Source organism: Cibotium barometz, chromosome 31 (genome assembly GCF_041138505.1).
Source record: "Cibotium barometz isolate CiBa-2024 chromosome 31, ASM4113850v1, whole genome shotgun sequence".
NCBI classification, from domain to species: domain Eukaryota; kingdom Viridiplantae; phylum Streptophyta; class Polypodiopsida; order Cyatheales; family Cibotiaceae; genus Cibotium; species Cibotium barometz.
Genome location: NC_141076.1, coordinates 23,714,329 through 23,731,818, shown reverse-complemented (window position 1 = coordinate 23,731,818; position 17,490 = coordinate 23,714,329). Strand labels below are relative to the sequence as shown.

The window sequence follows — 17,490 nt, the reverse complement described above, 5'->3', positions numbered from 1 at the left end:
TCATCGCACATGTCCTAAGTTGATATGTACATGGACATGGTCCACCACGTTACACATGTATTGCTTGGTCCTTGTATGGCGACTCTTATGTTGCCACATGCTTTCGAGCTGAAAAGAAGCATCACATGTATTGCTTGGTCCTTGTATGGCAACTCTTATGTTGCCACATGCTTTCGAGCTGAAAAGAAGCATCACATCATCCGAAGAACTGTCCTCAATTTGTACGTGTTTAAAAATAGTTCAGTGCTTTTTACCATGCCCATGTTTGGCATATCCACCAGTGAGAAGGGCATTCCACAAAATCATAAGACTCTAATTGGAACCTTGTCAAACACTTCATGTGCTTTCATTGGTAGGTGTAGGGGCCCTTTTATAGGCCTTGAAAAACCCCTATTTTGGCCAACTCAAGGTTGGCCTTATAGGCTCTAATTTGTGGCCTAAAAATACCCTACATTGGGCTCCTTTAAAGGGCTATCATCTGCCCTCATTCAAATGAGCACCAAACAAGCCTAAACTACCTCGTGAATTGCTAACAAAATTCCCGGTTCATGTAAAACCATGATCTACTAACTTTCATAACGATGCTAGTCTATTTGGCTTGAACTAGATGTTCCAAAAGGTGTCATTCTACTACCGATCACATCCAATGTCCGAATTTGGACGTTCAATGTCTGTCTTGCTTAAACATTGTTGCTCCTCATAAAAGAGGCCTCACAAACATGAGCTAGCGAGATAACTATTCAGGTTGAAGCATTGATTTCGAACATGAAGCTCACCTTTTTCAGGTAGTAAAGCAAACAATGTTGGAGATGATTTTGACCGGGGCCTTGAAATATTTGTCGAACTTTCTAATTATAAAAACCACAAATTCTTTATTATGTATATGCTCGACTGATATATATATATAGAGAGAGAGAGAGAAAGAAAGATCCCGACTGATATACAGAGAGATCCCGTCTGCCGCTTCAGCGACAAACGTTGAGAAGCTGTCATGGAGGTAAGTTCGTTGATCGAACCTGGGAAAAGCATATCATTCTGTGCAGATCTGCATTTGTGGTACATGCGAAATTGCGCAATCGTTACTGCTCTTTAGCTTCAGAGTAGATTGGAAAGCGTAGATGTTTCGAAGCACGGTCCACCTTGACGGATCGAGTGAGTGTGGGTTCTCTTTTGGGCATTTTTCAAGGCCCTGACTTGTATATGTGTGTGTGTCTGTGTGCGCGCGCAGCTGTCGTGCCCTTTGATTAAGAACATCTTGCTGCTGGACTCGGAAGGGAAGCGTGTGGCCGTCAAGTACTTCTGCGACGAGTGGCCGAACCTTGCCGCCAAACTAGCTTTCGAGAAATCAGTCTTCTCAAAAACTCAACGGACCAACGCTCGAGCAGAAGGTAAGATCTGCGCACCGGAGTCCTTTTTAAAAGGCTCTCTGTTTGAGATATCAACCATCATGCTAGGTAGCTTGCGAATCAGAAGAGGTTCTTGTTTGCCCCCCCAACTTTATTTTGCAATTGATATATCATCATTTCACAGAGTCATAGACTCATGGGCATCTAGGAACCAAATTTCATTTCTACTTAAAATATGTAAACGCTCTGAAGGCTTGAAAAGGCTTCTTCTTTTGTACCTCATTTGAGATCAAGCTGTCATTTCTCATTTCTCAGACTCACCTTTAGTAGTTTTGGTGCAACTGCAATGAAGGCCGTTCTTGACCCACGACATGTTTTGAGTGTAGGGGGCATCTTGCCTAGAAGTCTAGAGGTTTTTTCATTATTAGTTGTGAGCCATGCGGCTCGATAAGTGTCCTATCCTTCTACAATCTTGTTCCACACAAGGTATTGGTATGGTTACTGCCCAATAAATGCCCCTTAGGACCTCCCCTTCCGCACTTGAAGTTTGCAAGGGGAGTCCTTTATATCTTGGTGCTCCATGCCAAAAAATGAAAGAACTTGGCGAGCTTTTCTATGCAACAGACTTACCTCATATAAGCTGTTTGCTGTTCTGCTAACTTGTGCCAGCCTACTCTCTCTCTATCAAATTATTCTATGGTGCCTTGCATTTGTGATAATTAAATGCTGTGATGAAAGCAAAGGTCAAGTATCTTTAGCTTTTTGAGGCTTATAATCAAAGCTATAGTTTGTTTGAGTTGGAAAAGACACATGTTGCTTACAGTTTATGTTTGTTGCTTTGACAGCGGAGATAGGGATGTTTGATGGCTACATCGTTGTTTACAAGTTTGTGTCTGACCTCCATTTCTATGTGACTGGGGGTGATGATGAAAATGAACTCATCTTGGCGACAGTCCTGCAGGGTTTTTTTGATGCTGTTTCTCTTTTGCTCAGGTTTTCTGTTTCTCTCAAATATATATGAGTTTCTAAGCTAGTGATCTTGTGTAAATTTTATCTAGGTGTGCTGCTTGTCTGATTTAGGTGAGCATGAGTGTGTTCCGGGTAACCATCTCTCTTTGTCACCCACCAATCATATTTCTTGGGCGTGTGATCAGGAACAGCGTGGACAAGAAAACAGTGTTGGAGAACTTGGACCTTATTTTTCTGTGTCTCGATGAAATTGTGGATGGCGGGTACAAGCTTGCTTTTACTTTTTATTTCTTCCATCACCATGTCACAAGGGTGTAGTTTTAGCTCTAAGTTGTGGATGTCTCTTGTTGTCCTAATCAACTTATCAGCTGCATTTATATTATGGCATTCATTCTAGTGTTCATGGGAAAAAGATCCTTTTATTAGTCATAAATAGCCGAGAGCTAGATGCACACGCTTAGAACCCTCACAGGAGGCAAAAACAAATTGGGGAGGGTTGTTTCCCTCCATGGCTGTAATGTGCAACTGGTATGATCATGTGATGCATAACAAGATCTTCTTTATACCTTTATGTTAGTGAGCATGAACCAGTCCACTTTAATCTTTTATTCATAGGTGAGAGAGAGAGAGAGAGAGAGAGAGAGAGAGAGAGAGAGATGACACCAAATTGGGTCCCAATCTACCCACTTAAGGGTCCCCTTATGCAAGCAAGAGTATTTGCTTCGTTGCTAACTTCTTTTACAATGCAGAACACTTATTGTAGATGATTGACTATTCTTGAAAAGGTACGTACTACTTCTTGGAGTCAGTGTGTCAGGTTGCACCTTAGTGCATGGGTGCATGTGACATTCCCTCTTGCTTAGCTTGGCGGTAGTCAAAAATGAATGCTCCCATAGCATCCACAACCAGCTCATCTTTCATGAGCAAATCAGTGAGCACAATCAGCTCCACTTGGGCTCCAACTAGCTCCCACAATTGCTTGTTTTCACATGAACAAGCATGCACCTCACATCCTTGCCAAATTGCAAGGTACCAAGGGATTCACACATCCCAAAATAGCACTACGTAAGGTTGATGATATAGAATTATATAGAACAAGATGTAAGTTGGCAACACAATTATGCGCAGATCAAGCAATAATTGATTCAGTCCTCTGTAGTCAATACAGAGTCTTAACGTTCCATCTTTCTTCTTTTGAGAGCGGGTGCATCCCAAGGTGAGACACTGGGTCTGACAAATCCCTGCTCTAACAGTTGTCTATGGCTTCAGGGATGTGCATTTTGTATGCACGCTGGGCTACTGTGGCTGAGCTCCGGGGGTTAATTCGATCTCATGGTCTACTTGTTCGCACTTTGCTCTACAAGGATACAAGGCTCCAAAAGAGATATTCAAAGGTGGTCTCCACTTCATTCCAACCTTCCATTTATGGAATAAGGCATGCAAAGTATACCTTCCCTTTTTTGTAATAAAGAAACAAAATATCAAAGCTTGGTATTATCTCAAGATTTTCTTTTGTGGAGAAATCCACCATCTCTAGAAACAAGAAATGCATAAATTCTAACACCCTCTCTGCATCTCATAGTGTGCAAGAGTTGGAAGAAGATAAGTCGATGAAGATACAACCATGGACCCTCTAGCACCGCGAATATTGGAATCACCTCGGAGAGAGCATCCACCATCTGATTCCTCGAAACAAAATGCCACCACAAACATCAAGGAACTTTGCTTGGCCACGAATTCCCACACAAGTGTGCAGTGAACTCCAAGAATAGATGCGAAATCCAAGAATAGATGATGAGGTGTTGGACACACCGTGCTCATAATCCCCAACAGTGGACGGAAAACACATCACGTCCCAAAATCCTCAAACAATGAACTCGGAACAGATCCAGTTCATAATCTCTGCTACACAAAAGATAACCATGTTTCCTCTCCCGCCCACAAGCCTTCTTTGGCTGGAAGCACATGGGGAGGAACTGCATGTGTACTAGAGGAGTACACCATCTGTTAGAAGTCATCTCCTGTCCAGTTTTATACACCAGGGCCTTTGTTGTGGGTGTGCCCGCCCTTATCATGTGTTTTATCATTTTTCCTCACTCCCCGCATTTTTTCCTTATTTTTTCCATTTTTTTTGTGGCTTGGGAGGCAGCCCCGAGTTGGCAGGAGGATCCATTTGCTGGCCGACTACACCAGATGTGTGTACAGGAGCTGGCCGACTGTACTTGATGCAGTCGTGGACCCTCAGAGCTGGCCGACTGGCTGCATGCTGCTGGCCGACTGTAGATGCAGTCGTGGAGCCTTTTTCAGCAGGCCGATTGCACATGTGGGGGCATATAAATAGGCCCCCACCCCCATACCACTCATTGTATCATACCCGAGATTTTCTTGTGTATATCAGAGCAGAGTTACACGCCTACTTCTCTCTCTCTCTCTCTCTCTCTCTCTCTCTCGTGCTGTTTTTCTGCATGCGTTTTTTGCTCTTGTGTTCCCAGATCTGGTCATCATCTCCGCTGCGTATTCTGACATGGTATCAGAGCCCTAGGCTCTAGATAAGTCTTGGGATTTGTGTGAGCAAGAGGGGGACTGTTTTGTGGCTGATTGGTGGACTGTTTTGGACTGTTCGGGAAGAGGAGAAGCAAGAGGACGGCGGGCTGATTTGCTGGACAGCCACTTGCAGGTATTAGTTCTTCCTTGTTCCCACCCACCCACCCTTTTCAGAGGACATCCCCGCAATGGCAGATCTGTTTGAGATGGCCGAGAGACATGTGAAGATCCCGACACTCCCCACGTTCCCGGTGGACCGTCAGTTGGACGGGAGCAACTACGGCATATGGAAGGTTATGATGGAATCTGTTCTGGAGTCTTACGACCTCGTTGATTTCGTCGTTGTTGGTGTTCCACGGCCGGAAGTAGAGGAAGGGGAGTTACCGTCAACCCGAAAGGACCGGGAGGCCCAAACATAGATGTGGGATCGTGTCAACGCCAGGGTCCGCTCGTGTATTTTCCTGAACTGCACACCAGAGGTAATCAATCATGTAAAGCATATGACGCTGGTCAGAGGTATATGGCAGCATTTGGCCTCACTTTACAACAGGGTATCGTCCATGAAGAGGATTTCCTTGGAAGTACAGATGTTGTGAGCAGTGTGATGCCTTTTTGACTCAGAAGCAGTATGGTTCATGGTTCTGGTTGATGGACACCAGATTGGACGGGAGCTTTCTGATGAGGCAATTGAGCTCATGGTTGCAGATGTCTCTTTGGGAGGCAGGATTGCGTTTCCTGTGGTTTCTGCGGCATGTGAAGGATCATGGACTCTTTTACACAGGAGGGGGATTGTTGGATGGAGTCCGACTCCACGGTTGGAGTGACTCGGTTTGGGGAGGAGATCCGGACACGAGGAGATCTACTTCAGGCCCAGGAGCAGTTTTACGGAGCAGTAGGAGACAGTCATCTTTTGTCTTGTCGAGAACAAAGGCAGAGTACCGGGCTGCTTGTGCTGCTGCTTGTGAGGTGGTGAGGATGCAGAGGTTGCATGGCAGGTTTGGGCTTCCACTGGAGGAACCCATGGTCATCCAGAGGCACTTTGTTCGTGAACAGATCGTTGCTGATGACATCTTGCTAGAGTTCTGTTCGACGGAGGACAGTACGGTGGACCTCTTCACAAAGTCGCTCTCTCAGGATTTGCTCAGGCGGCACCCCAGCTCCCAGTGGTTGGTTTCACAGCCAGGAGCTGAGAGGGGGTGTTAGAAGTCATCTCCTGTCCAGTTTTATACACCAGGGCCCTTGTTGTGGGTGTGCCCGCCCTTATCAGGTGTTTTATCATTTTTCCTCACTCCCCGCATTTTTCCTTTATTTTTCCCATTTTTTCTGTGGCTTGGGAGGCAGCCCTGAGTTGGCAGGAGGATCCATTTGCTGGCCGACTACATCAGATGTGTGTACTGGAGCTGGCCGACTGTACTTGATGCAGTCGTGGACCCTCAGAGCTGGCCGACTGGCTGCATGTTGCTAGCCGACTGCAGATGCAGTCGTGGAGCCTTTTTCAACAGGCCGACCCCACATGTGGGGGCATATAAATAGGCCCCCACCCCCATACCACTCATTGTATCATACCCGGGATTTTCTTGTGTATATCAGAGCAGAGTTACACGCCTACTTCTCTCTCTCTCTCTCTCTCTCTCTCTCTCTCTCTCTCTCTCTCTCGTGCTGTTTTTCTGCATGCGTTTTTTGCTCGTGTTCCCAGATCTGGTCATCATCTCCGCTGCGTATTCTGACACCATCTGGGTCCTGAGCCGGAAGCACCTTGGGAGCCCTAGAAGTGGTACTAGAATTTGTATCACTGTCACGTGTCGTGTCTTTGCCCTTTATTTGAGATGAAGCTTTGCCCTTGGTCTTGTTCTTCTTCTTGGACAAACAATCCTTGGACAAATGGAGTTTGCACGGCCGGTGAGACCTCCTCTGTGATGGTGAGCACAAGCACTGAATGCGCCTTCGCTTGTGGATGAACTAGATCCACATCTGAAGCTTCCAATGGGCATAGTTGGTCCTTTCAACTTGTCATCCTTGTTCGTACAGGGGGGGGCCATACCCACAGCAACAAGAAACACAGATCTCAACTCTCAAAGACTTCTCTCAAGTGCTTTCTGACGAAGCGAGGCTCCAAAACCAATCAGCCCCCTCTCAAACCTGAGAGAGGAGGAGGCTGGACAGCAGCAAAACAGTCCAAGAAACCACCGGGAACCAACTACCGGAATGGCAGGGACTCGTGGAGGAAGGAGGAGATGTACAACCACTTGTTTGGTAACTCCACATGCAAGAAACTCACCAACAACTGATGCCAGAGCAGAAAACACAGCCAAAAAACTCTGTAGAAGAAAACACATCCAAGCACCTGGCCGTCTTGCTTTTGTAGGAGAAAACACAGCCAAGAAACTGGCCAGCAGCAAGAAGAGGGCTGGCTGGACCAGAAAACGCAGCACTGTTTGTGGGACTGATCTGCAGCCAGGAGGAGCTAGGGCAGAAATTGTAAGGTACAGATGAGAAGGCAGGCAGATTTGCAGATGGAGTAGCCTGAACCTAAGGGAATGATACCATGTTGGAGAATGCACATGTGGAAGCATAAACAAGACGAGAGAGAGAGAGTAGAGAGAGCTTGTGGACAAAATCACCTTTTATATTAGCTTGAAGCTTTACAATGGCAATTTGCCAGCAAGAGAATGTTGAACTTGTGCAAGGGAATGGATGAAATAGTGAGAAATGGGGGAACTCCTTATATAGTGCATGTGTAACACGCGGAAAGCTCTGAGAGTCTTCTTTTAGCCCTAAACACCACTTAGAACATGCTGATGCAAAAATGCAGACAAAAGGGAGAGTAGAGAGAGAGAGAGAGAGATAGCTGGAAATTCAATATATTCATATGGTACAAAAAGGTACCTAGGTTCTACAGCCATAGGTTGCCTTCCATGAAAAGGTGGAAACACCCCAAAATAGTCCTAATGCTGGACCCACTCCCTAATGGAGTGAATGAATCAATCAATGAGCACACATGCCTATTTATAGGCCTCTTGGACACTTGGAGTGCAGTCGGCCAGCCGACTGGACTATAAATCATAAATGTTGATGTGCCTGCAGCCAACACACCTCTGGTACAGCCGACAGCATCCTTCATGCAGCGGACAGTCCCTTCATGCAGCCGACAGCATCCATCTTGCTCTTCTACGCATGTTTGGTCCCCTTGGTCCTTCTCCTAGTCCAACGCTTGTCACTTTTGCACTTTATGCTTCAAGTCCTGGTTCTAATCATCTTTTCTTGGCTGCCCCTTTTGGACTAGCTCCAGAGAATGTCCATGGCAATTCTTGCACATGACATCCCCCTCTGCTAAACTTGATGACGGGATTCCAACCTGTTCTTGGATGATTGTGATCATCCCATTGTGTTCCCTTAGTCCCTCTATCATCCATCCATCTCTGGCGACCCTTTTCTCAGAAACCCGGCCCGGTCTCCAAAACCACTTAGACTCTGAATAAGATCTATGCATCTGTTCCATCCAGTCCCCAATTGGTTCCTGCCTTGACTCTGAACACTGTCTTGGTCTTCATTCTTGAGAAATGAGTCTGGCACTCTCACTCCACCCCTTGGAGGATAATCCTCCCTTGGGACCGTTGCCCGAAAACCTATCTGGCTCACAGGACTGACATCCCCTTTGGCTTTGTGGAACACCACCAACAAACCTCTTGGGAGCTCTTCCCGATCTTGTATTCCTTGCCTTGGGCTTCGTTGTCATGTGCACAGTGTGTATCTACCGTGTGCTACACGCATGCAAGACTAGTTTCGAGGCTTGGGGAAGCTCGGAACTAGGCAGGCTAATTGACGAGCTGAGTTAGGGATATACTAATGGGCGGGCACCCAAGTATGGACGGGCGGGCGTCCAAGTGTGGACGCTCGATGACCGGCCAAGAGCCTATAAATTTATAAAAGGGTGGCCAAGGTTAATTATTGGGATATAGAGAGTCTCGCGAGTTTGTGAGAGCTCTATGGTCTTGGAGCCTGGATCTAGTGCAGACGTGCACCTGCTTTATGAGGCCGAGGCCGGCAACAATCTCGAGGCCCGCGAGGGTAGCTCGTGGCGGTATGGGACATCGCGAGGAGGAGATTGGTCGGTACGTCAACCTAGTTAGCTCAGCTCGTGGCTCGGTGGGGACAGCCAAGTCTGTGGGCTTGCCCACGGCTGTCATGGTTGGGAGGTGAGTCAGGCCTGCACCCCCTTGTCTGTCTGTTTGTTTTGTTTGTAGGTTTCGAGTCACGAACCAAGGACGGTCACGAGGGGATCCGTGGGGATTTGACAGTGGTATCAGAGCATACCTCGTGAACGAGCGAGTCGGTAGGTAGAGAAGATGAGGTCGAAGAAAGGTATGTGTTGAAAAGCTTGCTGTTTTTCTGTGCATACTGTGGTTTTCAAATTCTGTATGTGTTTTTTCTTCATCAAAGAGACCCATGTTGATGGGGATGGTAGTTTGGTAAGGGTCGTGTGCTTTGCAAAGAAGAGGAAAGACAGTCGCATGACTGTAGAGAGAAAACAGAAAAAAAAAAGCATGTTCGTTGCTTTTTTGGTTCGAAAGAGAGAGAGAGAGAGCGAGAGAAGTGCTGGATTGCAGATTCGCGTTGGTTGGTCGAGTGCTGCAGACACGTGCGGTTGGCCGGGTGCTGCTGGTGGTTGAGGGCGCCAGTGCATGGGCGGCCAGGGCTAGTCGGCTGGCAGGCGCCTAGGCCTGCGTAGCCAGGCGGCCAGGCCTGCCAAGTCAGGCGGCCAGGCCTGCGCAGCCAATCCAGGCAGCGCCCAGGCCCACGCAGGTAGGCGCAGGATGGCGCGCAGATACCGGCGATGCACAGACGCCGTCAGCACATTAGGCGCCGGCAGTGGTTGGCGACGACAGCAGGGCGACGTCAGCAGACGGCAGCTCCAACCGGCGGGCTATTCCAGGAGGAAGGAAGAAAAAAACAAGGAAAGCATACGTTTTTAGAGCTTTCGTTTTTTTTTGAGTTTAAATTTAAAAAAAAAAAAGTATACAAGTCCCCTCCTCCAAGGTTTCAAAGTGTTTATTTTTTTTAAAGAGTATATATATATATATATATATATATATATATATATATAAACACAAAAGCAAAGTAAAAGCTAAGCCTAGCTTTTGGAGATTTTAGCTTTTGGGGCTATCTTTATAAATCCCTTAAGTGGGCTTCTTGCCACACATCTCTCAAGTTTTCAAGCTCTCAAGCTCTCAAGTTCCCTTGCACTTTCCTTGTGCAAAGATCGAATTTTCTCTCCACGTCTCCTCTTCACGATGTCGACCCAAGAATCGGAGTTGGAGCTCCTTGTGGAACGCGAAGGCTTGCCGGCTACGGAAGGTACCGATGGTGATCTTTTTGACGATTTTGTGTCAAAATCAGATTTCCAAGAGTTCAAAGTAGCTCTCGAAGCTTCTTCGACGGAACGTCAGGCACAAATCGCAGCCTAGATGCAAGCTTTGCAGAACTCCATCGCTCTATTGACCACTACTCTCTCTACTTTCTCGGGTATGGATACCTTGGCTTCTGCTTTGGGCCCCAACATTACTCTGGAACCGTTCGGGGGCGAGCAAAAGCAGCGCATCAAGGAGATCGTGGATACGTGGCTACATAAGTGGCAAGTTCACTTTCAGTTTCATCCATATGATGATGGAAAGAAGATTCAGTTAGCAGCAGGTTTCTTGTCCGGCAAAGCTTTGCTTTGGTGGAAGGAACTCAACCCTAAGCCAACGACTTGGGCACAATTCGAAGACGTGGCTCCTTAGGGCTTTAAAGCTTAAGAAGGAAGGACGTTGTTTTATCTGCGAAGAAAAAGGACACATGCGTAACGAGTGCCCCAAGCAAAAGGGTACCAAGACAAACGCAGGACCCAAGCCAACGGCAGCTAATCAGTTGTCTTTGACAGGTACGTCAATTACTGTACTTTCTCGCGCTAGTACTTGTTCTGATTGTTTGTTCAATTCTAAAGTATTTGGCTTGCATGATCTTCTCCGAGTTTATGGAGAAGTGATTGGCCATAAGATTCACATTCTTCTAGATCCTGGTAGCTCACACAACTTTGTTAACTACAAACTTGTGCAGAAATTGAGTCTTGATACGACACTCAGTGACCATACCTATGAGGTACGCCTACCTGCGGGAAGGCAAGTTTGGGATCGCAAGGTGGAGATGCTTCCAATCCCAATTCAGGACTACAAAGATACTATGGAATGCTATGTAATGCATCTGGAAAATGTAGACTTGTTATTAGGGATTGAGTGGTTTAAGACTCTTCAAGTCCAGATAGATTGGTCTAGTCATATTTTTTCTTTTCAGCATAGGAACACCCAGTATAGTATTTTAGGTGATTGTATTCATCTCTCTCAGGGACCTCTTGTAAATACAATTGATTTTGGAAATATAATGGATTCTTCTTTGTATATCGCTTTTCATTGTGTATTGATTCCACTTTCTTCTTTTCTCATCCCTTCCATGGATGTAAATGAATTAAGTGTGTTTGAAAGCAAAGAATTACAGAAGATACTTGATTCGTTTCAAGACGTATTTCCTAAGGAACTGCCATCGGGTTTACCACCTGAACGGGCAGTAGATCATCGTATTGACTTGATCCCTGGTGCTCATCCTGTCAGTATTCCACCTTACAGGATGAGCCAAGCCGAGGAAGATGAGTTGACTAAACAACTCGAAGATTATTTGAGGATGGGCCAGATCCGTCCAAGTAAATCACCTTGGGGTGCACCTGTGTTGCGTGGGAGAAAGAAGGACAACACCTGGAGAATGTGTGTAGACTACAAGAGATTGAACAAGCTGACCATTAAGAACCGTTATCCTCTCCCTAGATCAGATGACCTGATTGACCGGTTAGCAGGAGCGAAATATTTCACGAAGATAGATTTACGTACTGGCTATCACCACATACGTATTCATGAAAGGCATGTCGAACGAACCGCCTTTCGAACTAGGTATGGCTATTACGAGTTTCTCGTATTACCTGTTGGGTTAACCAATGCTCCAGCCACTTTCCAGCAAATGATGAACGATCTTTTTCGTGAACATTTGGGAAAATTTGTGGTGGTGTTCCTGGATGATATTTTGATTTATAGTCGTACTCTTGAGGATCATGTCAGACACCTCACGATTGTCTAAGACAGAATGGACTATATGCTAAGTTAAGTAAATGTGAGTTCTTTATGACCGACATCATTTACTTGGGACACAAGATCACTAGAGATGGATTGAGCATTGACTATGACCGAGTTCAGAAGGTTCTGGACTAGCCTATAGTATATACCACGAATAGTGAAACAACTTCGTTCTTTTCTCGGTTTTGTTGTTTTTCTTCGGAAATCTGTACGGGAGTACTCTTAGCTCACACTACCGATGACCGACTTATTGAAAGATCGTGGACGTAAGTCAAATCAGCCTATCACTTGGAATAATGATTTGGATATGGCCTTCAGACTTTTGAAAGATAAAGTCAAGGGAGCATCTATCTTAGCATTACCTGATCCTCGTCGGCCTTATGTTCTTGAAATTGATGCCAGTAACTATGCTATCGGGGCTGCTCTATTTCAAGATGGTAGACCGGTTGCTTTTGAAAGTAAAAAGCTAGACGACTCTCAATCTCGTTGGCCAACCCTTGAGAAGGAGCTTGATGCCTTGGTTCATGCTCTCAAGGTTTGGAGACATTATTTATATGGCTCCAAGTTTGTGGTATTGACTGATCATCAGTCAATCAAGTATGTGTGTGATGCGGATGATTTGAGAGGAAGGAAAGCTCGTTGGGCGGAGCTAATGCAAGATTTTGATTTTGAGATCCGTTATCGGAAAGGGTCCATGAATAGTATTGCAGATGTGGAAACAACTTTGAATTTGAGTTCCTCTGATCATCCTCAATCTGATGGCCAGACTGAAAGAGTGAATCAGATTTTGGAGGATATGCTTCGAGCATATGTATCCAAAAGACAGAGTTCATGGGAGGATTATCTTCCTATGTTAGAATTTGCATATAATAGTACTAAGCATACGAGTACAGGGTTTAGTCCTTTCATGCTTATGTATGGTTTTCAACCTCGATCACCTGTTACAGTAGGATTCTCAGGACTTCAGCATGATGCAGCACGTAATTTTTTGCAAGATATGCAGGAAATGTTACAAGTTGCGAAGGAATCTATTAGAAGTGCTCAAGACCGAGACAGGTTTTATTCTAATAGACATCGTTCACCCAGAGAGTTCTCTGAAGGAACGATGGTGTATTTGCGAGTTCCGAAAGATTCCGAGACTTTACGGAGAGGTCGATCTCCGAAATTATTCCCTAGATACTGTGGACCATTTCGTGTTACACAACGGATTGGTTCAGTTGCATATGAATTGGATTTGCCTTCTCATGTGAAAGTTCACCCTGTATTTCATGTCAGTAGACTTAAGGAAGTACTGGGTGGAGCAGATCAGTTAGTTACTCCTCAAGAAATTATAGATGTCGAGGACATGACATTTGCTCCGCACGAACCTGAAAGGATTCTTGGATTTCGTGAAAGAAGATTGCGTAATACGCTTATCACGGAATACAAGATCAAGTGGAAGGATCGTGTTGAGGAGGACGCTACATGGGAGACATTGACTACTCTTCAGAGAGATTACCTTGGCTTTTTAGTGAGCTCCGGAGTGAGCTCTTAGAGGAAGGGGAGTATGTCATGTGCAGAGATCATCCTCCATGTGGCAACTCCTTTTTCCACTCTTTTGGTAAACACTCACACGCCATACAATATCACATGTGACATTCTTATCTTACAACAATATCTTGCACCTCTAGGGTGCTTTCCCACCTACACACAATACCGCGATTACATCTCTTAACATTGAGGAGGTAAGAGGTGTTGCAAGGTCATAAAATTTGTCCATATGGGTGTTGTAGGCCTGGCAAAGACCCACAAATGATTTGATCTCTTGAGTAGCCTTGGGTACATACATCCAATCCAGTATAGCCTACATCTTTTTAGGGTCAAGGTGAATAGGAGAAGCATTGGTCACACATCCTAGAGAATGGACCTCGAACGTGGCTTGCAAAAATTGCAAGATCTTCTCCACATCTCCTCATGCTACTCAACAATAACAGAAAAGATTAGTATTCATTATGGCTAAGCCCCGCATCTCTAGAGGCTTGACAGAAACTCAGTACGAAGGGCTTTGTGTGAATATATGCTCGTGCGTGCGTGCGTGTGTGTGTGTGTGTGTGGAGTGCGTGTGTGAGAGCATATCTTGATACAGAGTTCTACACCCACTATTGGGCACTGATGACGTTAGTGGGGATGTCGTAGTATTTAGTCCATACTATGCATAATGGAGTTGATAGTTATATAGTCTTGTGGGTTGACTACCATGACATGCACGTTCCTAAAAGGTGAATTTGGGCATGTTCTTGGATTTATCTAGGTATATATATTTCATTCAAGAAGATAAATACACGCTTTGCAATTAGCTTGATGAATACCCGAGACATCATTTTATTAAATGTCTACGGTGCATTGGTAAGACTGAATGGCATCACCATGAACTCATAATGGCCATGTTCGGTCCGAAAGGCTGTCTTTGGAATGTTTTGTAAATATTTGAACCTGATGATAGTCATTGTGGAGGTCTATTTTTGAAAAATACTTAGCACCATTAAGACGCTCCAGAATGTACTCAGTTCTGGGCATTGGGAACTTACTTTTGATGGTGAGCTTATTTAGTGCCGTATAGTCCACACATAAACGTGTGGTCTTGTCTTTCTTTTGCACAAATAAGATGGGTGCAGCGAATGACGAGGAGGATGGGCGGATAAATCGAGTCCGGAATAACTGAGATAATTGCTGCTCAAGTTCGCCCTCCAATGCCTTATATAGGCAATACCTTCTACGCATGTGATACACCCGGCCTTGCAGCGTCCCCCAATCACCGTGGAGGGTATGAATGATGTCGGTTCTGACTCTAAATGGAGCAGATGGACTCAGCTGAGGATGTGAGAGTACCCTCGATGACCTCATTGCAATGGGCCTATCAAACGTGCAATACAGCTATGCTGTAGATGATCTCCCATTTCCTCGGGTTAGTTAGTGCCCAGACACTAGGGCTTTGTTGGGGGTGGGAACTGTATCAATCCTATAGTGAGAGAGTTGGAGGGCTTGCCCACCGGTTGCCTCCTCGTAGAAAAGAGCGGGGCCGGTCTTAGTCACCCAGGCTATCCCCCCCCAAGTGATAGTATGCGGCGTGGACCGCATCGACGTTTACAGGCGAGGGATCCTGTGCCAAAATTGTTGTGCTTTGGGATAGTCTCAAAGGTAGTGCCGTTGCGACTTTGGGGGGTGGCTACATCGCACACTACCGGTTGTCCTCCAATGGCCAACCAAGTGCCGACAGCGAGGCTGCGGTGGGCTAAGTGCTAGAGGAAGAGTGTGACCTTCCTAGGCAATAACTATCTCACATCCGCTTCCAAAAATCTCCGAGGAAGTGGGAAGGGATGCCCAGTGTTCTATCGTCATTGTCGGGGTGACATCAACCTAGTGAATCTGAATCCTGTGACCCATCCTCGTTGAATAATGAAAAAAGGGGGTTGGTTGGGCTCTTTGGGCTGAAGGGGTTCTGTCACTCTCGCTCGCTTGGATCCCTCTGGACGTGAGTTAGAGGTCAGCCCTCCGAGAGCCATAGGTGTTGTGAAATGTTACGTGCCACCTTGGCTGGAGGAGGGTCTAAGTGCAACTGATGATCATGAAAGCCAAGAATCCTCACCTGCTGAAGAGATCCACCAATGTACTCCTCTATGGGGGAGGGTCACCATTCCTTGGGGACCAACTGAGAAAATGAGTGCGGGCTCCATCAAAATCGAGGATTGACCACAGGGAAAAGTGAAAGCACAAAGCCACTTTGGGGGAGGGGAGGATCCTGGAGGGGGGTCCACCATTTGGGGGGAGATGGCTGAGCTGATGACGAGGGAAATTTGATTGTGGGCCAACATCCCTGTGAGGCGTCTGTGCCGTTGAGGGGAGCCTCCTAAAGCTGGTCCACTCGTCCAGCTACTGAGCAGGACCAATGCTTGGAGGCCCCCACGCAATGTGAGTGAGTTCCAGGGGGTGACCTATGGGCATTCTGAGGAGGGGATTCTAATTCAAGGGTTGGTGAAGTCTCTCCTCATCTGAGGTTGAGAGTAAGTGTGTGAGGGCTGGCTTGAGGTGGCCCCAAGCTCTGAACAAATTGGTAGTAAAGCGGTCCTTGAAGGAGGAGCTAAGGCCGCGGCTTCTTTTCGGAAAGCCGCAAACCAAAGGTGAAGCAGAATACCTGGTTGTTCCAGTTAGTTCGTGGTTTTCATAGAAAACTCTGACAAGCTTTTCTGTCAGCCATCAACTGAAATTAGACCAGACTGTCATGGAGCAGAATCTTATAGCTGGTAGGCAACCTAGCCTTTTCCATACAAGCCTTTACAGCAACAATCAGCAGCTTTGGGTCTCCTGCAAATACTTCACAGCCCTGTTGCACCTTTGCAGCTGCAGTATTTGTCCACCGCAGTCTTCTGCAGCTATCGTGTGAGCAGCCCATGCAGTCAACCAGGGACCTGCAACTTCTGTGTTTTCTGTCTGGACAACCATTTTGTGAACTTACACATAATTATAACTAGCTTGCATCTATCTAGCCATTAGCAGTTATGGTTGAACCATACAACTAAACACGGTGAATTCACATGGAAGAACATGAAGATGATTTAAATGTTCAATATGTTTTAACGTTTCTTGAGAGATGGTGAGTGGGCTGACCCAGCAGTGGTTTGTCTCATGTACAGAATCATTTTGGAAACCGAAGCAAATTTGATAGCTGGAAAGGTAGCCATGCGGGGTGCTGATGCAGATGTGCCTCTATCCGAGCAGGTGTGTAATCTTTTCTTGTGTGCATTGTAGCTCTAAATTATTTACCTGAAGCAATGATGAAGATGACACATTAGTAACAACCTTGATACTTCCAAAGTGTTTCTGCTGTTATGTGCAATGAAGTTCATGATCACTACCATGAGGCTAACTGCAAGCTGTAGTGTTTTTGTAACATTAGTTTTTGAAGGTTTTCTTGATTGCATGAGTTCAGAGCTGAAGCTCTGGAAGATGCACACTGCATGATTGAGTGTGGGTCCTTTAGGATGTGGATCTTTTTTATAAGTTACAACACTGTGTGACATATCTGAGAGTGAGCCAGAAAGTGAATCAAAGAGAATGCGGGTCTCCTCGCTTGGCTGAGAAGGGATAATACTCACAGAGATTTGAGGTTTTACCTATCAAGAGATGTACATACCTTTGAAGTTTGAGCTGTGTGCATGGATTTGTATGCACCCCCTCAATGTGAATTTTAGTGTATATGCTTTGCTTGGCTTCACCAGCAATATGCTCATCCTCTTACTCTTCCTCCGATTTGCATGTCTCCATTTTCTGTGCTATTCGTTTTTTGCCATCTTAACATGGGATTTTCTGCACCTTATGTATGCTTCTTGTATGGAAGAAGACCCCTGTGACCTATTGTTGTAGGGCTGATGCATAAGAAGAGAGAGCTGATAATTTTGAAAGTGGTGGTTCTTATCGCTAAATGGAGCACTTTATTA

The 17,490-nt window shown here is 45.8% G+C and overlaps 1 protein-coding gene across 2 annotated transcripts in view; it reads left to right on the top strand.

Annotated features, from left to right (window-relative positions):
* The first annotated feature begins 858 nt into the window (after window positions 1–858).
* The window catches only part of LOC147620647 (coatomer subunit zeta-2-like), a 29,104-nt gene continuing 12,472 nt past the window's right edge, over window positions 859–17,490 (top strand). For both annotated transcript variants that reach the window (XR_015269959.1, XM_086824908.1), the window contains exons 1-5: window positions 859–997; window positions 1,229–1,388; window positions 2,192–2,339; window positions 2,501–2,578; window positions 16,687–16,771. Coding sequence is in view for 1 of the 2 variants with exons in the window: in XM_086824908.1 (XP_086681034.1) it covers window positions 992–997; window positions 1,229–1,388; window positions 2,192–2,339; window positions 2,501–2,578; window positions 16,687–16,771 (477 nt within the window). In the remaining variant the exon portion in view is untranslated. The remainder of the gene's footprint in view (window positions 998–1,228; window positions 1,389–2,191; window positions 2,340–2,500; window positions 2,579–16,686; window positions 16,772–17,490) is intronic.